Source organism: Macaca thibetana, chromosome 20, assembly GCF_024542745.1.
Source record: "Macaca thibetana thibetana isolate TM-01 chromosome 20, ASM2454274v1, whole genome shotgun sequence".
In the NCBI taxonomy this organism is placed as follows: Eukaryota; Metazoa; Chordata; class Mammalia; order Primates; family Cercopithecidae; genus Macaca; species Macaca thibetana.
The window spans coordinates 31,825,912-31,843,873 of NC_065597.1; the positions used below are offsets into that span (position 1 = coordinate 31,825,912).

Below are 17,962 nucleotides of genomic sequence, written 5' to 3' on the forward strand. Positions count from 1 at the left end.
TGCTGGAGGCTCAGAGAGGCTGAGAGATTTACCCAATCACCAGCCCAGCGGTGCTCAGCAGCAGAGCTAGGACTGGGAGCCGCATCTGGCTGTACAGAGCTGGGGTCGCGGCGAAAACAAGAAACCAGGCCAGGCGGGGCTCCCATCCCACCGCCTCCCTTGCCCTGCAGGCCCCAAGCCCAGCAGGCAGGGAGGAGCACGCAGCTTTATTGACTAGGGGCTCGGCTCCCCACAGCTCACGCAGCTGCTGGGCTCAGGGGCCACAGGCATCCAAGCCTGAACTCCAGCAGGACCACTCTACAAGTGCCCTGTGACAGTGTCCAGTGGAGGTCCCAAGCCAGCTATGGGTGTCCCCCTCAGCCCAGTCAGAGCAGGGCCATAGGGAGGCGCCGGGTGAGACAAGGTTGCAGTGGTAACACCAGCAGAGCCAATGCCCATCCACCTGAGGCCCCAGGCCCTCCTGAGACCCTGGCATGGCTGTCAGAATGACCATCCCTGGTGCCACTGAGACCCCAGATCCAGCACCTGTGTCTAGCACTGAAGTCCCAAGTCTGTGTCCGAGACGGGAAGGAGGGCCCGGAATCCCAGACATCTCACGGCAGCAAGTGAGCCGGGGGTTGGGACGGCTAAGTGGGCTCCTGTGGCTTGGCCACCAACTGGGAATGTACTTTCCACTTTCCGTGTGGACATGAGGCCCAGGTGCCAATAACCAACAGCCACGCTGGAGCTGAGGGCCCTGGAAGCCTGCTGGCCCTGGCTCACGCTGCCCCTGAAGAACCCAGTCCACAGGCAGGCGGGCCAGACAGCTGCAGTCTGGCAGCGGGCACGGCTTCCTCCCCCATAAAAAGGCCCATGCCTGGCAGGGTGTGGTGGCTCACACCTGTAATCCCAGCACTTTGGGAGGCTGAGGCGGGCGGATCACAAGGTCAAGAGATCAAGACCATCCTGGACAACATGGTAAAACCCTGTCTTTACTAAAAATACAAATATTAGCCGGGCGTGGTGGCGGGCGCCTGTAGTCTCAGCTACTCGGGAGGCTGAGGCAGGAGAATCACTTGAACCTGGAAGGCGAAGATTGCAGTGAGCTGAGATCGTGCCACTCCACTCCAGCCTGGCCAAAGAGTGAGACTCTGTCTCCAAAAAAAAAAAAAAAAAAAAAAAAAAAAAAAAAAAAAAGGCCCGTGCCCCCTGCTACCCATTCTCTAAGGGGGATGCCCGCAGCAGCCTTCATGTCACCGTCTTGCAAAGGTGCGAGCTCCTGAGGCCGCAGGCTGGGGTGGGCCACGGCAGGGCCAGCCTCCCCTACAAACGCCCACGGGACATGTGGGTAGAGGCACATGGCTTCCAGCTGGCCCCAGGGGTGCCTGGAAGACTCTGTCAGTCTCTGGAATGTGAGGCGGCCTGTCTGTCCACCCAGAAGCTTCTGGCACTCCCGGGAGCTCAGGCTCGCTGTGCTCTGGAAGCAGCGATTACTCCTCCATCTGTCACCAGTGGCTCCAGCCAGCCCCCGGGTCCACGTGCCTCGTCCCTCCTGGGTCTCATTGATTCAGGCTGAGCCTCCCCCTCGGGACCCCCAGTAACTCCTGGCCTCAAGCCTGGGCCCTCGCTCAGGGGATTTGAGTAGAGGGGAGGCCCGAGACAGGACGGCCCTCCAAGAGCGGGGAGCCCACGAGGGACCCCCGAGTAGAAACCACAGAGGTCTGCCCACCCGGCATGGGGGCCAGGGAGGAGGTGGGCAGGGAGAGGGGCCTTTTCCAAGACCAGAGGTGGACGGGGGCCGAGGGTCGGCAGGAAGCCAGGCGACTGACGGGTGCATTGCAGACGGCCTCCACGTGGCGCTGCACAGCCTGGCCTCACTAGGGGAAGGGTGAAGACAGCGGCTGGCGCTTCCCCCAGAAAAAAACCCCGGGGGCTCGAGGCCATGCCTGAGGCCCCCCTCTCCTAGGGACGGGGTCTGATAGGGAAAAGGCTGACAGGTTGGGGAAGAGGGGTCTGGCCTCCCTGCACCTGGTGTCCTCCTGGGTGGTCTTGAGAAGAGACCCCAGCCCCCCACTGCAGGGCCCCACCGGAGCTTGCTCTGGGCACTTCTGGACCTGCCGAAAGTCCCCTCAGGTGCCACCATCCCTGACCACCAGCACCTCCCTGCAGGTCCCCTAAGTCCCTTCAGCACCGCAAGCCTCCTCCCCCGCACACTGCTGACCGTCAGAGATTGGGGCCCCTCCGGGCCTCCCTCTCCCCTGGCTGGGAAGGTCTGTGCCCAGCGATAAGGTCTAGGGTGCGGCTCCCAGCACAACAGGAACAAGTCACAGGCAGGGCTGGGTGGGCGTGGCCTGAGCGGCACGCGGAGTTCATCACTGTCACCTCCTCCTGGCCTCTGCCTGCGCCCCCTTCCCACCCACAGGACGGCAACACCCGGTGACTCCCTGACCTGGCTGTAATCATATAAACTAGAGGTCCAGCGTGGTGGCACGTGACTGTAATCCCAGCTACTCAGGAGGCTGAGGCATGAGAATCGCTTGAACCCAGGAGGCGGAGTTTGTGATGAGTCGAGATCATGCCATTGCACTCCAGCTTGGGCGACAGAGGGAGACTCTGTCTCAATAAGTAAATAAAAATCATCATATAAACTGGAGAAAGACACCCATGGGTGCTGAAGGGGAAATACAGGTCCCAGCCGTGATAGTCAGGACAGCTTGGGGTCAAGGAGACTCACTCCTGGGCACCAGAGTCCCCAGCAGCGGCCCAGGCACCTCTGCACACCGCGTGGAGGAGAAACGGGTGGGCACCGCTGGCCCAGTTGCAAGTCTGAGCGGGGTCCCAGGAAGCCTGAAAAGGAAGCCGGCAATCCCACGCTGACCCCATGACGAAGGACTGACCAGACAAGGATGGGGCCCAAGGGCAAAGGAACCCCTTGTCTCATGCCAAGTGGCTGTGGAGAGCACTCTTGGGGTACACGGGGCTCCCTGGAGGATTCCACAAGAAACGAGGCACCCCGGAGATGCCTGCACAGAAGCGAGTGGTGCCCACATGGTCTAAGATGCCTCAGCACAGGCTCTTGGGTGCTGAAACCACCCAGGCATTGGGAGATGGTAATGCAAGGCCTGGGAATTAATCCCAGGGTAACCAGTCAAAGGAAGGAAAAACAGGCACAAAGATAGTCGCTGCGTAATGACAGGGCGGTGCTGAGAGGCGGGCTCACTTTGCAGGGACCCAAAGGATCCCCCTCCATCCAGCAGACACCCAGGGAGGCCCCAGCCCAGACAATGAAGACGACAGACTCCCGGCCGTGCACGTGACACCCAGGATGTAAGGGAATGAGGGGACCAGGGGCTCCGGAGCATGGCAGAGGGGTGTCCCTGACCCTGACAGACAGGCTGGAGCAGGAGGCAGAGGTGCCCGCACAGGGCAGAGAGGATGCCAGGACAGACCCAGCGGCCAGAAGCTAGGCAGAACAGGGCCCAGTGCAGTCCGGATGCCACGGCCACCCACGCAGGGAGAGGACGTTCAGTGGCAGGCAGAGCCCCTGACCAGAGCCCCCCAAGAATGTCCAGGCTTCATCTGAATGAAATGCCTGCTCTTAAAAACACATGGCCGGGGCTGGGTGCGGTGGCTCATGCCTGTAATCTCAGCACTTTGGGTAGCCAAGGTGGGCAGATCACCTGAGGTCAGGAGTTCGAGACCAGCCTGGCCAAAATAGCAAAACCCTGTCTCTACTAACAATACAAAAATTAGCTGGGTGTGGTGGCAAGCACCTGTAATCCCAGCTACTAGGGAGGCTGAGGCAGGAGAATCGCTTGAACCCGGGAGGCAGAGGGTGCAGTGAGCCAAGATCATGCCACTGCATTCCAGCCTGGGTGACAGAGCGAGACTCTGTCAAAAAAAAAAAAAAAAAAAAAAGAGAAAGAAAAGACAAGACACCACAAAGGGCAGCACAGGAGTGGCAGCCAAGGGTAGGGAGAGTGCAGGCAGGAGGTTGGCTGACGGCACCAACAGGTCAAAAGAGAAAAGACCGCATCATTTAAACAGCTGGGAGACTTGAGGAGACTCCTCAGAAGGCAATGCACACGTAGAGGCAAAGACCCTTGGTTTTTTTTTTTTTTTTTTTTTGAGACGGAGTCTCGCTCTGTCGCCCAGGCTGGAGTGCAGTGGCACCATCTCGGCTCACTGCAAGCTCCACCTCCCGGGTTCACGCCATTCTCTTGCCTCAGCCTCCTGAGTAGCTGGGACTACAGGCGTCCGCCACCTCACCCGGCTAATTTTTTGTATTTTTTAGTAGAGACGGGGTTTCACCGTGTTAGCCAGGATGGTCTCGATCTCCTGACCTCGTGATCCGCCCGTCTCGGCCTCCCAAAGTGCTGGGATTACAGGCTTGAGCCACCGCGCCCGGCCACAAAGACCCTTGTTAAGCATCCAGATCATGCTGATTAAAGCCACGGGAGGCATCAGCCAGAGCCAGAGCCTGGCCCCAGCACGTGCAGCACAGGCCGTGGGGCAGTCGAGGCCTCAGAGCCAGGCCCACGGGCTACAAGCTGGGGAGCGCGGGGGCAGTTTCCTTTCAGATTAAACACGTGCCACCCGGGACCTGGGATCCCACACCGTGGTGCATAGAAGGGACAAGACGCAGGGCCGGGACCTGGCAGCTCAGGGCATTGCCTGGGGCCCAGCTTCCCTTGGAGGGGCCCTGCTGGCTGCCCCAGCCTTTGAGCAGCTCCTGTATGCACATCTGGGAGGGGAGGAAGGGGAGAGGGTGTGCTCAGGGCATCTGCGGAGGTGAAGCCAGGAAGGTTACCAAGGAACGAGCACAGGAGGGAACTGGGGGTCCACACACGGGGGGCAGAGCAGGGGACTTAGCAGACGGGACTGACTGCAGAAGGGCCAGGGCTTGGGGACAGCACTGTGGGGCCGGACCCTGGCTTGGGGCGGGCCAGTCCAGTGCTGACAGCCTTTCTGCCACTCATGGCCCCTGAGCCTGCACGTCCTCGTCCTCGTGTGCGCAACAGGGCTGCTGCTGCTGCTGCTGTCTGTCCCAAGAGGGGAACGTATGTGCTCATTCCCCGCCCGGCAGGAGATCTGGGCCCGCTCACTTCTTGGCAGGGACTAGAAGGAGGGAAGGGCCCGCACCAGGCTGAGGTGTCCTGATTTTCTTCTTTTTTTTTTTTTTTTTTTGAGATGGAGTTTCACTCTTGTTGCCCAGGCTGGAGTGCAGTGGCTGATCTCAGCTCACTGCAACCTCCGCCTCCCGAATTCAAGTGATTCTCCTACCTCAGCCTCCCGAGTAGCTGGGATTACAGATGCCTGCCACCATGGCCGGCTAATTTTTGTATTTTTAGTAGAAACAGGGTTTTGCCATGTTGGCCAGGTTGGTCTTGAACTCCTGGCCTCGAGATCTGCCTGCCTCGGCCTCCCAAAGCGCTGGGATTATAGGCGTGAGCCACCATGCCTGGCGGACCTGCTCTTTTAGGAAAAGCACAAGGGCGTGCACCCACCACGGAAGGAGAAAGCGGAGGGTGGAGCAGAGCCTTGCAGGCCGCCCGTTGTGGGGTCCTTATTGTCACTGGCCCACAGACAGGAAAGGAAAAGCAGATCCCTGTTGAGGCAGGGGCAGTGGGATGGACGATGGCTTCCCCTTTCAAAACTCCCTTTCATGTTGCTTTAATAATGGGTTGTTTCAAACGGTGCTTTAACCATAAATAGAAATCAAGTAAGTGAGGGAGCGAGGGCCACATGGTGGCTGAGCCTGCGTAGAGGCAGACAGTGGGGGTCCCAGCCAACAGATTGCAAACCACAGGCCTTGGAGGGTCCAGGAGGTGAGTGAGACCAAGACCAGACCTGGGGTCCTTAAGGCCCCTCCCGGGCAGGCAGCCCCAAACCCACACCTGTCCCCTCTTTCGAGGCCCCTCCCGGGCAGGCAGCCTCCCCAAACCCGCATCTGTCCCTCTCGCATGGCCCTCCAGGTCTTGCCACAGCCACAGGCCTCCGGGAGCTCCCGCGGGCCCAGGAATCTGTTGAAGTCACAGTTGAGTTTCATTATTCCCGAGGCTGGAGGCTTCTAGACACACAGGAGGAAGGGTGAACAAACACACCCAGGCACTTCGGGGTCCAGGACTCCCCTGCCTGAGGCCGCTCCCGGACCGGTGGGGCTCACAGATGGGCATGGCCCGAGCCCCCTTCCTGCTTTTGGGGGTGGAGCTGTGGCACCCAGAGCCGGCCTTGTTCTTGACTCTTCCTGGGCCCATTTTAGCCGCCCATCCACAGGCAAAGGAAACCACAGGGGGTGGCTGAGGCGGCCGCTGTCCCTCTTTAGCCTGAACCTGAGGAAGGAGAAGCAGCCCCAGCTATATATACCCACAGAAAAATAGTGTGCAGATTGGAGCCTGGTAAACAGCCGGCAGCCAAACCCTGCCGGCCCGTCAGAGGGAGCCTGAAATACTCCCTGTAATTATGCTATTAAAACACACCCGAAAAATTGATCCACCCCACTCAGCAAAGGCTCCTGAGACAACGGCGGGGAATCGGGTGGCCACGCACGTCGGCCTAAGGGGCCCTGGCAGCACCCGGCAGGACAGCCGTCCACTGCACACCTCAGCGCTGGCACCCGAGACAGTCAGCGTCCCCATGGGCCCGGCACCAGAAGCTGCCCAGATCCTCACCCGCACACAGGAAGGGTCCCTGCAACCCAGCGTCCACCATGGAGAAACATGAACGTGAGCAAAAATACAGCCTGCGGTGGGTGTGTGACCCCACACAGAAGGGCGTGAGGCTCGTGCGCCATCCCACACACTGGGAACCACCCACACACTCAGGCATCCAGCAGCCGCCGAGGCACAAGGCTGTGCCCCAAGGAAGGCACCGGGGGAAGCGGCCGTTCCAGCTGGGAGAGAAACCCAGAGAGCAGGGGCAGGTGGGGTGCATGGTGCATCCACCAGAGGCCTCCTGCTGGGAACAAGGGAGGACAGAGGTTCAAAGGGTTAAAAAGGGAATGTAATCTGATTTGCGCCTTCACTTTTTTTTTTTTTTTTGAGACAGAGGCTCACTCTGTCCCCCAGGCTGGAGTGCAGTGGCGCAATCTCAGCTTGCTGCAACCTCCACCTTCTGGGTTCAAGCGATTCTCCTGTCTCAGCCTCCTAAGTAGCTGGGATTACAGGTGCGTGCCCCCACGCCCAGCTAATTTTTGTATTTTTAGCTGAGATGGATTTTGCCATGTTGGTCAGGCTGCTCAAGAACTCCTGACCTCAGGTGATCCACCTGCCTCGGCCTCCCAAAGTGCTGGGATTACAGGTGTGAGCCACGGCGCCTGGCAAGGGACCCTGTTTTGGGTGGCGTTCGGGGGGGGGGCCCATTTTCCTGGCACTTCTCTTTCCCTGCCTGTGCTCAGCACTGCACTTCATGAATAAACAGCAACGGTGCATCCAGAACAGTGCGGGGCCCACAGCCTCCTTTCTTGACTAGCTTGGGAGGGAGAGCAGCGAGCTCCAGCCACACCCCCCACACCCACCTCCACTGGCCCTGAACCAGAACTTGGACTTCTGGCTGCTGCCCAGAGCTCTGTCCCACAGGACCTGCGTGAGCGGATACATGAATGAATCCGAGTGGTCGGGAATCTGCAGTGGGGTGGGCCGGGCTGCAGACGCCCCTGGGGACACGCTGCGTGTGCAGTTTGAGGGAGGCCGACGGCCCCACAGGTCCCAAGGAGCCTCTGTGCTCCTGGGAACTGCGCTGTGTGCCCCGGGACCAGGTGGTGAGCAGCTCCTTCCCCTCAGCTTCATGGAGGCCCGACGGACCCCCGGCCACTGCGGCCACCGCGGCACGCAGCGCAGCTGGGAAAGCCCACGTTCCGGGTCTCCTGGTCCATGACTGTGCGAGAAATTCTGAGCCTTCCAGTGGGGAGAGCTGTCCGACCCCTGCTCCCACCCAGCCTGGGTGTGAGATCCAAAGCCCGAGAGACCTGAGACTTGGAAGCGGCTGTGAAGCTTTTACGGTGTCACTTACAGGGGAGGAAACCCAGACCCAGAGGAGCGGCTGAGGGCCCTGCACATTCAGAGCAAGACAGAGTCTGCTGCTGCCCATGAGCCACCACCAGGTCGGCCACACCTCCACCTGCCCCCGTCCTCCCAGTGACCCTGTACCCCAAGTCCTCTTCAGATGCCTCTGCCAGCAGGTGTGGGACTCAACTGCCAAGGAGCGGAGAAGCCTTCGCCCCGGGCATGTCCCTTCCCACCAGTGTGATCTTGGGTGTGTGAATTCACTTCCCTCACCCCAGAGTCCTCATCCAAAACGTAGGCTCAACAGCCGCACCCTGAGGCCGGCACCCTGAGGCCGACAGGGGAGCTCAACGGTCAAGAGCAGGACAGAAGGCAGATGTGGAGGATGTGGGCGGGGTTGGGGGAAGGGGGGTCCTGCCTCACAGTCACCGGGAGACTCAGGCCTCTAGGCAGACTAAGGCAGAGCGGGGCAGGGGCTGGCTGGGAACAGCTTGCCTTTCAGAAGAACACAGGACAGACACCCAGCAAAGGTCCGTCCATGCCAGATGTGTGTGTGGGACGCGGTGCTGGCTTCTAAACTGCTCTGTGAGCTAGGATTCTCTACCACAAGGAAGGGCAAACTTGCTTCTGGAACCAGAAGAAAAAGCATATATAAACAAAAGCAAAAGTCTAATTGTCAGCTGGGTGCCGTGGCTCATGCCTGTAACCCCAGCGCTTTCGGAGGCTGAGGCTGGCAGATCACTTAAGGTCAGGAGTTCAAGGCCAGCCTGGCCAATGTGGTGAAACCCCATCTCTACTAAAAATCCAAAAATTAGGTATGGTGGTACACACCTGTAATCCCAGCTACTCAGGAGGCTGAAGCAGGAGGATGGCTTGAGCCCTGCAGGCTGAAGTTGCAGTGAGCCAAAATCATGCCATTACACTCCAACCTGGGCAACACAGTGAGCCTCTGTCTTGAAGAAGAAGAAGAAGAAAAAAAAAAAAAGTCTGATTGTCTATTTTTAAAATAGCTAAAGAGAAGGCTAACATTTTGTTGAATTGAAAAGGGGATTTCTTGGCCGGGCGCGGTGGCTCAAGCCTGTAATCCCAGCACTTTGGGAGGCCGAGACGGGCGGATCACGAGGTCAGGAGATCGAGACCATCCTGGCTAACCCGGTGAAACCTCGTCTCTACTAAAAAAATACAAAAAACTAGCCGGGCGAGATGGCGGGCGCCTGTAGTCCCAGCTACTCGGGAGGCTGAGGCAGGAGAATGGCGTAAACCTGGGAGACGGAGCTTGCAGTGAGCTGAGATCCGGCCACTGCACTCCAGCCTGGGCCACAGAGCCAGACTCCGTCTCAAAAAAAAAAAAAAAAAAAAAAAAGGGGATTTCTGAGGCCAGAGAGGCCAGGAATGGCTTCCTGCGAGATGCAGCTCTCACAGGACCCTGGAGACCGCGGTGGCCCCATCTCAGGAGTGGGCTGCAGAGGGCAGATTAGGCCAGCAAGGCCTAATAAGACCCACGGTGGTTCCCCTTCATCTTTGAGCACTGAAAGCAAACGCACTGCAGAGTCAGCACAGGAGAAACACCGCCCAGGAAGCCGCTTTGGGGCCAGGATCAGAGACTGTGCACCCCCACCCGCCCCCAGAGGACACTTCCTCTCTGTGGGACCCTGGCAGCTGGGGCTGGAGCTCCCTGTGTCCTGGGCATCAGTGACCCACTGTGGGACGGTCACCCGCCGTGACCCATCCTCAGCTCCTGGGCAGTCCCCGGCCCCTTCCCCAAACGCACACACATGTGCACACTCACACCTGCAGCCCTCGGTGCAGTCAGCCAGGCCCCACGCCCTCCCGCTGACTCATCCAGCCTCCAGGCCCAGCATGGAGACACAGCATGCCCCTCTGCCATGCCAGGGAACTGATGCTCAGAAGGGGCCCCCAAGCTACAGAGAAAAGCAGCCCCCCATCCTACTCTGCCACGGCCATGCTGTTCCCAGCACCCTCAGATGGGACAGGCCAGGGTTCTGTGCAGGTCCTGAGACCCCAGCACAGGCCTCCGAGGGGTGACTCGGCCGTGCTGGGCTTGGCGGCTCCGCACTGCTGAGTGACTGTGAGCCAAGTGCCTGCTGTTCCCCAGGCCTCTATGTTCTCATCCCAGAGGCAGAACGAGACCCCTTCTTGGCTGCCTCCCAGGGGTGGTGAGACTCTGATGGTGACAATGGTCTGAAAAAGGAGGAAGCATCCCCCATGCTAACTGGTGACACTTCTCAGTGACAATCAGCCTGAAGGAGGCGACGCCCAGCTTGCCAGCCGTGGGTGTGCCCCTAGGCTGTGCCACGAGGCACCCTGAAAAGCAGAAGCCATATTGTCAGCCCACGTGGGTGTCCCACAGTCCGTGACACAGTGGCTCCTCTCTCACCACCTGGCTTTCCGCAGCCCTGTCTAGATTTCCCACAGACAAAAGCAGAGGTGCAGTCCTGTTCTACCAGAATCACAAATGTCCTGCCTTTTGTTTTGAGACAGGGTCTGTCACCCAGGCTGGAGTGCAGTGACGCAATCATGGCTCACTGTACCTCCACCTTCTCGACTCAAACAATCCTCCCACCTTGGCCTCCTGAGTAGCTGGGACTACAGGTGTACCACCAACACGCCCAGTTAATTTTTAAATATTTTTCGTAGAGATGGGGATCTCTACATCGCCCAGGCTGCTCTCGAATGGCTAGGCTCAAGCAATCCTCCCACCTTGGCCTCCTGACACTCTGAGATTACAGACGTGAGCCATTGCACCTGGCCCTGCCCTGACATCTCTCTAGAAGAGATGGGCCCTGATCCCCCAAGGCTCCAGGAACAGGTGAGACTGCTGAAGGAGGCCTCTGCTCCCTGTGGGCGGGGGCAGCTCCCTGCTGGATTTTTGGGTAATGATCTTGCACTGGAGTGGGAGGGCGTGGGGGCCGGGGCACCCCAGGATGACTCAAACCTTCACCAGGCACTGTCTGAGCCAGCACAGGCACACACTGACTAATGCCTTCTGAAGGCCTCATTCATTTCCAAAACACCGTAGAACTAACTGCTTCCAGCCAAAGCTCACCAGAGAGGGAGGGGGCACTCCAAAGACAGCAAAGCCAGTGTCCCACCTCCGGCCAGGCCAGCAGAACCTGCACATTGCCAGTCCGTCTGGTGCTGCCCACACCCCAGGGCCAGAGAGCCTGACTCAGGAGTCCCAGCCAGCAGGCAGGCAGGCAGGGCTCTTGGCCAGCTCCACATCCACCTCCCCCAGGCACTTGAGAGAAAACACTGAGGCCCAGGCCCCACGCCCCATCCCCAGACACAGAATCACTGTGGGGTATGGCCTGGGCTTCAGCACTTTTCAAATTAATAGACTTCATTTGGGGCCAGTTTTAGGTTTACAGAAAGTACCTTACAGAGTCAGTCATCATTATTCTTTAAAAGTTTCACAGGAGACTCTGACACGTGGCCTGGGGTGAGCACCCCTGGGCTACCTCCCCATCCTCCCCAAGGAGGCCAAAAGCAAGAACGGTGATCCCTCCCCCAGATGCCCCATGAGGATAGCAATCGAGAAGGCAGAACCCAGGCCCCCTGACCAGTGCCCAGAGTGCAGCAAACCACATCCGCCACAGAGTCTGCTCAACACCTGTTTAGGTACAGCCCATGAACTAAGGATGGCTTTTACAGTTTGTACTGGCTGGAAAAATACCAGAAGATGATGATGTTGTGACATAAAAATATTTACCATCTGGTCTTTTAAAGAAAAACATTGCCAACTCTGCCCAAGGAGCAGTCGCCGTCTGAAGGGGGCATTCCCTGCAGGAAGGACCCCCACTCTCAGACACAAGAGGAAATGGAACGATCGGTGTGAACGGGACGTTTCAGAAGCTTTCCTGTTTCCCTCTCCAAGGCCTGTCAGCTCCAGACTCTGCCTCTGTGCCCAGCTGTCCTGCTTGTTTTTAAGGCACAGGAAGGAACACAGCCGGGCCCTGTTTACGGCTTCTGACCCCACACTGGGAGCAGGTCCCAGGCTGCCCAGTTCACACAGGGCGACCGCACTGAAGAGAGTCGCTCAAAACCTCTCCTCTCCAGGCTCAATGGTTTTCATTGATTCCTGTCTAGAAAATCGTCCCCAAGTTTCACCACCTTTCCGTGCGACCGATCAAAACATAGACTGTCCGGGAGCCTCACGCAGGCGGCCCTAGATCCCCAACGCTAGCGCTGGGCGAGCTCCCACCTGGAGCCAGGCAAGGGCTCTGGAAGGGCTTTTAGAATCAAAACGCCCCACCTGCCGGGTCCATGGCGGACTCCCAATGCAAACCATCCCACTTGTCCGTGGGTTAATTTCATCTGACTGCTTCCCAGCTCAGTCACACGTGGGGAGCCCCGGGCAGAGGGCGCGGGCCCTGAGTCCCGGGTAGGCCGTGGAGCACCAGGCACCCGGGTGTGCTTCGCGAAAGGGAAACCACCGCCCGGCAAGCAGGGAACACAGATGCCAGGACTGGGGACCCCTGCTCCGCCCTGACACCAGGCCGCAGCCTCCGGGGGTGTCCACTCCCCCAGACCAGGGCAGAGGCCGGACCCCGCCCCTGCCAGACTGAGCCCAGTAGGGCAAGGGAGGACCAGGGAGGAACCCACACTATTTTTTTCCAAAGTGTGGGACCGCCTCAGTCCGGCAGAGGGGGGTGCAGTGGTGAACGGGGCTGGGCCCTGGGCACGGACGTTCGTTGGGCTCGGGAAGCTCCAAATTAAACAGCTCCAGGCAGGAAGCCCGCCTTCTCCCAGCCTGTCAGGAAGTCCTGATGCAACTTTGCGCTTTTTTTTTTTTAAAAACACGAAAGAGAAAAAGAGATTCGTGCTCCCCCCACCACCGCTCCGGCCCTTCCCACCGGGGCAAACACCGCCTCGCCCGGCGGCCCCCACTCCGCAGCGCCCCGGCGAAGACGCCAGCCGCGCTATCCCGGGCGCTCGCTCGGCCTCCCCCGTGGGCACGCGGTGCCGTCTCCCCCACCCGCCGCCGCCCTTCCAGCCCGGCCCTGGGACAGGAGCCCCGCCGCCGCCTGCCGCGCTCATGCTTCAGGAATGCGGGCGCCCGGGTCGCGCGTCCCTGGGAATCTCCGCGCCCGCCCGCAGCCCTCGCCCCGGCCGGCGTCGTCCGGTGTCCAGGCCGTGGGGAGCCGAGACGCAGCCCCCTCCCACCGTCCCCCGGCGCCCGCCCCCACTCACCCGCCAGCAGCGCGCAGGGCAGCAGCAGCCAGTACAGGACCGCGCCGAGCACGTGCGGTTCCATGGCTGGAGGGCCCAGGGCCCGGCCCGGACCGTGCGGACGCCGCGGCGCTATGGGGCGGTGTGGGGGCCCCGGGACCGGCGCGTCATGGCTGACCCGCGGGGACCCGCGCGCCGCCTTCTCCTCTTCCTCGTCCTCCTCCTCGGGCCGCCCCGCCGGTGCCGACGTCCCGGGCCCGCGCTCGCTCAGGCGTCCGCCCTGCCCCTCGGCGGAGCGCAGCGCTCGGCTCACTGGGGCCGAGCTGGGCCGGACGGCGGCTCCCGCCCTCCCCGCCCCGCGGGCCTTTATAAGCTCGGCCCCCGCCCGCCCTCCCCGGCGTGCCCGCCTCCGCGCTTCCCCGACGGCCAGGCGCGCCCAGGCACCCCCTCCGCCGTCCCGCGCGGCCCGTCCCCCCTCCGGCCTGCCCTAGTGCGTGGGGTCTGGAGACCCCCGACCCGCGCTGGCCCGGAGCGGACCCCTCCCCTCCCGCAGCCTTGGCCCCGCGGCTCCGAGCGTGCGCGGCGGTGGGCAGGAGCGCTTCTCGCCGGGCAGGCCGGGGCCGCGGCCCGGGCTCTACAGAAGGGGTCCCGGGGCCTCTGGCTCCCCCAGGCAGCGCCCCACGCGCAACTGCACCCCGCGTGCCCCAGCGACTTTCGCTTTGCGCCCCGAGGCGCGAGCACGCAGCGCCCCCTGGGGACCGTGGGGAGGCTCGGAGCTCCCGCGGCGGCCGGGCCTCGTGGTCCCGGAGGGAGCACGCGGGATGCTCGCGTCCCAGCAGTGCCGCGATCCGCATTGGTCTGAAGGGGGCTCCGGGGCCGCTCCCAGCCAGGCCCGCCGCCGCGCGCGGCTTTGCCCGGGTCGCTCTGGCGTGAGACGGTGAGAGTGAGAGCCGCGGCCTGTGCACCTGCTGCCGCGGCGCCCTGCCACAGAGAGGTGGGGTCTGAGTCCAGGGTGTTCGGGACCCTCACCCAGGCCACCTCAGTTTGGCCTTCGTCTGCCCTTGATATGGGCACAGAAAGGAAGAGGGGGAAGAGCTCTACACAATTGGGCTCCGTCCATGGCTCCCAAACTCAGCTGCGTAAGGGAGTGAGTAAGGCTGGGGGGACTGTGGCCACTGAGCCTCAAGACACTGGCAACTCATGAGAGCCCAACACAAGCCCACACTCTCCAGCTCAAAAAGAAAAAAAAAAAAAGGTAGCAGGGCAGTGGCCCAGGCCTGTAATCCCAGCACTTTGGAGGGCTGAGGCAAAGGGGTAGGGTGGGGGGGGATCACTTGATGTTGGGAGTTGGAGACCAGCCTGGCCAACACGGTGAAACCCTGTTTCTACTAAAAATACAAAAATTAGCCAGGCTTTGTGGCGCACACCTGTAATCCCAGCTACTCAGGAGGCTGAGGCAGGAAAATCGCTTGAACCTGGGAGGTGGAGGTTGCAGTGAGCCAAGATCATGCTGCTGCACTCCAGCCTGAGTGACAAGAGCGAAACTCCATTAAAAAAGAAGAAGAAAAAAAAAAAAAAAACAGAAATGGAGATTTTCATGGGAAGTCTACTGTTTAAAGGCTGATTTAGGCCAGGCGCGGTGGCTCACGCCTGTAATCCCCACACTTTGGGAGGCCGAGGTGGGTGGATCACGAGGTCAGGCGATCGAGACCATCCTGGCTAACACACTGAAACCCGGTCTCTACTAAAAATACAAAAATTAGCCAGGCGTGGGGGCAGGCGCCTGTAGTCCCAGCTACTCAGGAGGCTGGGTCAGGAGAATGGTGTGAACCCAGCAGGCGGAGCTTGCGTGTGCCCAGACTCTCTCTCAAAGAAGGCTGATTTACTTTCTCTCCAAGTGTCACCTTCTGCTCAGGCTTTGAAAAGTTGCTGCAGAGGTGGGGAAGTCTGGGAGCTTGCCCTGCAGATGGACTTGCAAAGGTGGAGGATGTCCTAGAACTGTTAAAGTAGCAAAAGTAGAAAAAACTCTCCCCCCACAGTTGCCTGTCAAAGGATAGTGTGTCTGGCAGTGGAGGGCTACACAGCAGGTTAAAAAGAGAATCCGGCTGTGTGTTTTGTATCCACGTGGAGCAATTGCTAAGATACAGTGTTACTATGTAGCAGCAGTTAGAGAGAATCCTGCAATGGCTCTGTTATCAAGGAGGAACAATTGCTAAGTTACAGTGTTACAATTGGGAAAAGCAATCAGGTACACTGAGGTCCATGCTTACCCACTTGGGGTGGGAGGGAGACCTGGTCTTCACCTATATCCTTTGGTGCTGTTTTAATATTTTGCTTCATACATAATTCACTTATTCACAAAACAAAATTAGCAAAATGGAGATAAAGACACTGAAAAAGATCTCTGCTTGCCAGCCAGGGAGAGGTGGGGCAGGCAGGGGCGGGGGAGCCTGCCTGTGCCCAGCCCACTGCCCATTCAGGAATTTGGACCGTGTTCAAACTCAATTGCTGTTGCAGAAGAGGATGCTGAGGGCCAAAGCGGGATAACCATTTTCCAAAGGAATAGACCAGCCTTTGCACCCAGCTTTCCAGATTCCAAGTCCAAAGTCACTCCTGTCCCACTGCCCCACAGCTGGGAGCCCTTTCTCAACTTGCTGTTGCTTTTTATTTTTGTCGCTGTTTAAAACAGTGATTTATTTTTTATTTTATTGTATTTTCTTGAGACAAAGTCTCCCACTGTTGTCCAGGCTGGAGTGCAGTGGAGCAATCTCGGCTCACTGCATCCTCCGCCTCCCGAGTTCAAGTGATTCTCCTGTCTCAACCTCCCAAGTAGCTGCGATTACAGGCATGTGCCACCACACCTGGCCAACTTTTGTATTTTTAGTAGAGATGGGGTTTCAAAGTCTTGGCCAGGTCTTGAACTCCTGAACTCAAATGATCCGCCCACCTCGACCTCCCAAACTGCTGCGATTACAGGTGTGAGCCACCACGCCTGGCCAGTGATTTACTCTTGGGAGAGCAACAATGGTCAGGTCCCCTTGGGAGAGAGGAAAAGCCAGGGCAAGAGGGGTCAGAGGGACTTTAGGCTTTATCACGCAGGTTGTAACTTTTTCCCCAATGATACTATAATCATCACTACTTGACTATACTTAAAATTTAATTTCAGGCTGGGTGTGGTGGCTCACCCCTGTAATCCCAACACTTTAAGGGGCTGAGGCAGGAGGATGTCTTGTGGCCGGGAGTTGGAGACCAGCCTGGATAACACAGCAAGACCCCATCTCTACAAAAAATAAAAATTAGCCAGGCATGCCAGCCAGGCACTGTGGCTCATGCCTGTAATCCCAGCATTTTGGGAGGCTAAGGTGGGTAGATCACGAGGTCAGGAGTTTGAGACCACCCTGGCCAACATGGTGAAACCGTGTCTCTACTAAAAATACAAAAATTAGCCAGGCGTGGCAGCAGACACCTGTAATCCCAGCTACTCAGGAGGCTGAGGCAGGAGAATTGCTTGAACCCAGGAGGCAGAGGTTGCAGTGAGCCAAGGCCGCGCCATTGCACTCCAGCCTGGGTGACAGAGTGAGACTCTGTCTCAAAAAAAAAAAAAAAAAAAAAATTAGCTAGACGTGGTGGTGCCTGCCTGTGGTCCCAGCTACTTATGAGGCTGAGGTAGGAGGATCTCTAGAGCCCAGGAGGTGGCGGCTGCAGTGAGTAGTGATAATGCCACTGCACTCCGGCCTGGGCAATAGAGCAAGACTCTGTCTCAAAAATAATAATAATTTTGGCCGGGCACTGTGGCTCACATCTGCAACCCCAGCACTTTGGGAGGCCAAGGTGGGTGGATCATTTGAGGTTACGGTTTCAAGACCAGCCTGGCCAACATAGTGAAACCCCGTCTCTACTAAAAATACAAAAATTAGCCAGGCATTGTAGCGCATGCCTGTAGTTCCAACTACTCAGAAGGCTGAGGCAGGAGAATCACTTGATCCCAGGAGGCAGAGGTTGCAGTGAGCCAAGACCGCGCCATTGCACTCCAACCTGGGCGACAGAGCGAGACTCCGTCTCAAAAATTAATAAATAATAATGTTAAGAGGAAACAACTCCAGAGTCTGTTAATGGAGTGTAGAAACGAAATGTGGTCTGTTCATACAATCTGATATTATTTGTCCATAAAAAGAAATGAAACTCTGATGTGTGTGCTACAAGGGGATGAACTTCTCTGTGTGTGTGTGAGACAGGGTCCTGCTCTGTCACCCAAGCTACCAGGCTAGAGTGCAGTGGTACAATCATGGCTCACTGTAATCTGGAACTCTCAGGCTCAAGGAAGCCTCCCACCTCAGCCTCCCAAGTAACTGGAACTACAGACATGCACCGCCACACCCTGCTAATTTTTTTTTCCCATAGAGATGGGGTCTTGCTATGTTGCCCAGTCTGGTCTCAAACTCCCAGACTCAAGCGATCCTCCTGCCTTGACCTCCCAAGGTGCTGGATCACAGGTGTGAGCCACCACACCAGCATGGGGCTGGACCTCGAGCACAGGATGTGGACGGAAGAGAGCCAGGCACAGAGGGAAGGCACCGTGTAGCTCTGTGTATGTGAAATGTCTATGGAGCCAGAGAGCAGAAGGTAGTTACCAGGCCAGAGGGGAAGTGGACAGCTATTGTTTAACGGTGGCAGAGTTTCTCTTTGGGGTGATGAAAAGGTTCAGGAAATAGTAGTGGTTATACAACATTGTAAACATGCTTAATGCCTTAAAGTGATTTAAAAGGTACATTTATATTATATATTTTTAC

General features: G+C 58.5%; 1 protein-coding gene across 1 annotated transcript in view; it reads right to left on the reverse strand.

Annotated features, from left to right (window-relative positions):
• The window catches only part of PIEZO1 (piezo type mechanosensitive ion channel component 1), a 67,134-nt gene extending 53,811 nt beyond the window's left edge, over positions 1 to 13,323 (reverse strand). Inside the window, exon 1 of the mRNA XM_050773805.1 lies at positions 13,194 to 13,323. Coding sequence (XP_050629762.1) covers positions 13,194 to 13,257 — 64 coding nt within the window. The 5' untranslated portion in view covers positions 13,258 to 13,323. The remainder of the gene's footprint in view (positions 1 to 13,193) is intronic.
• Positions 13,324 to 17,962: the final 4,639 nt, after the last annotated feature.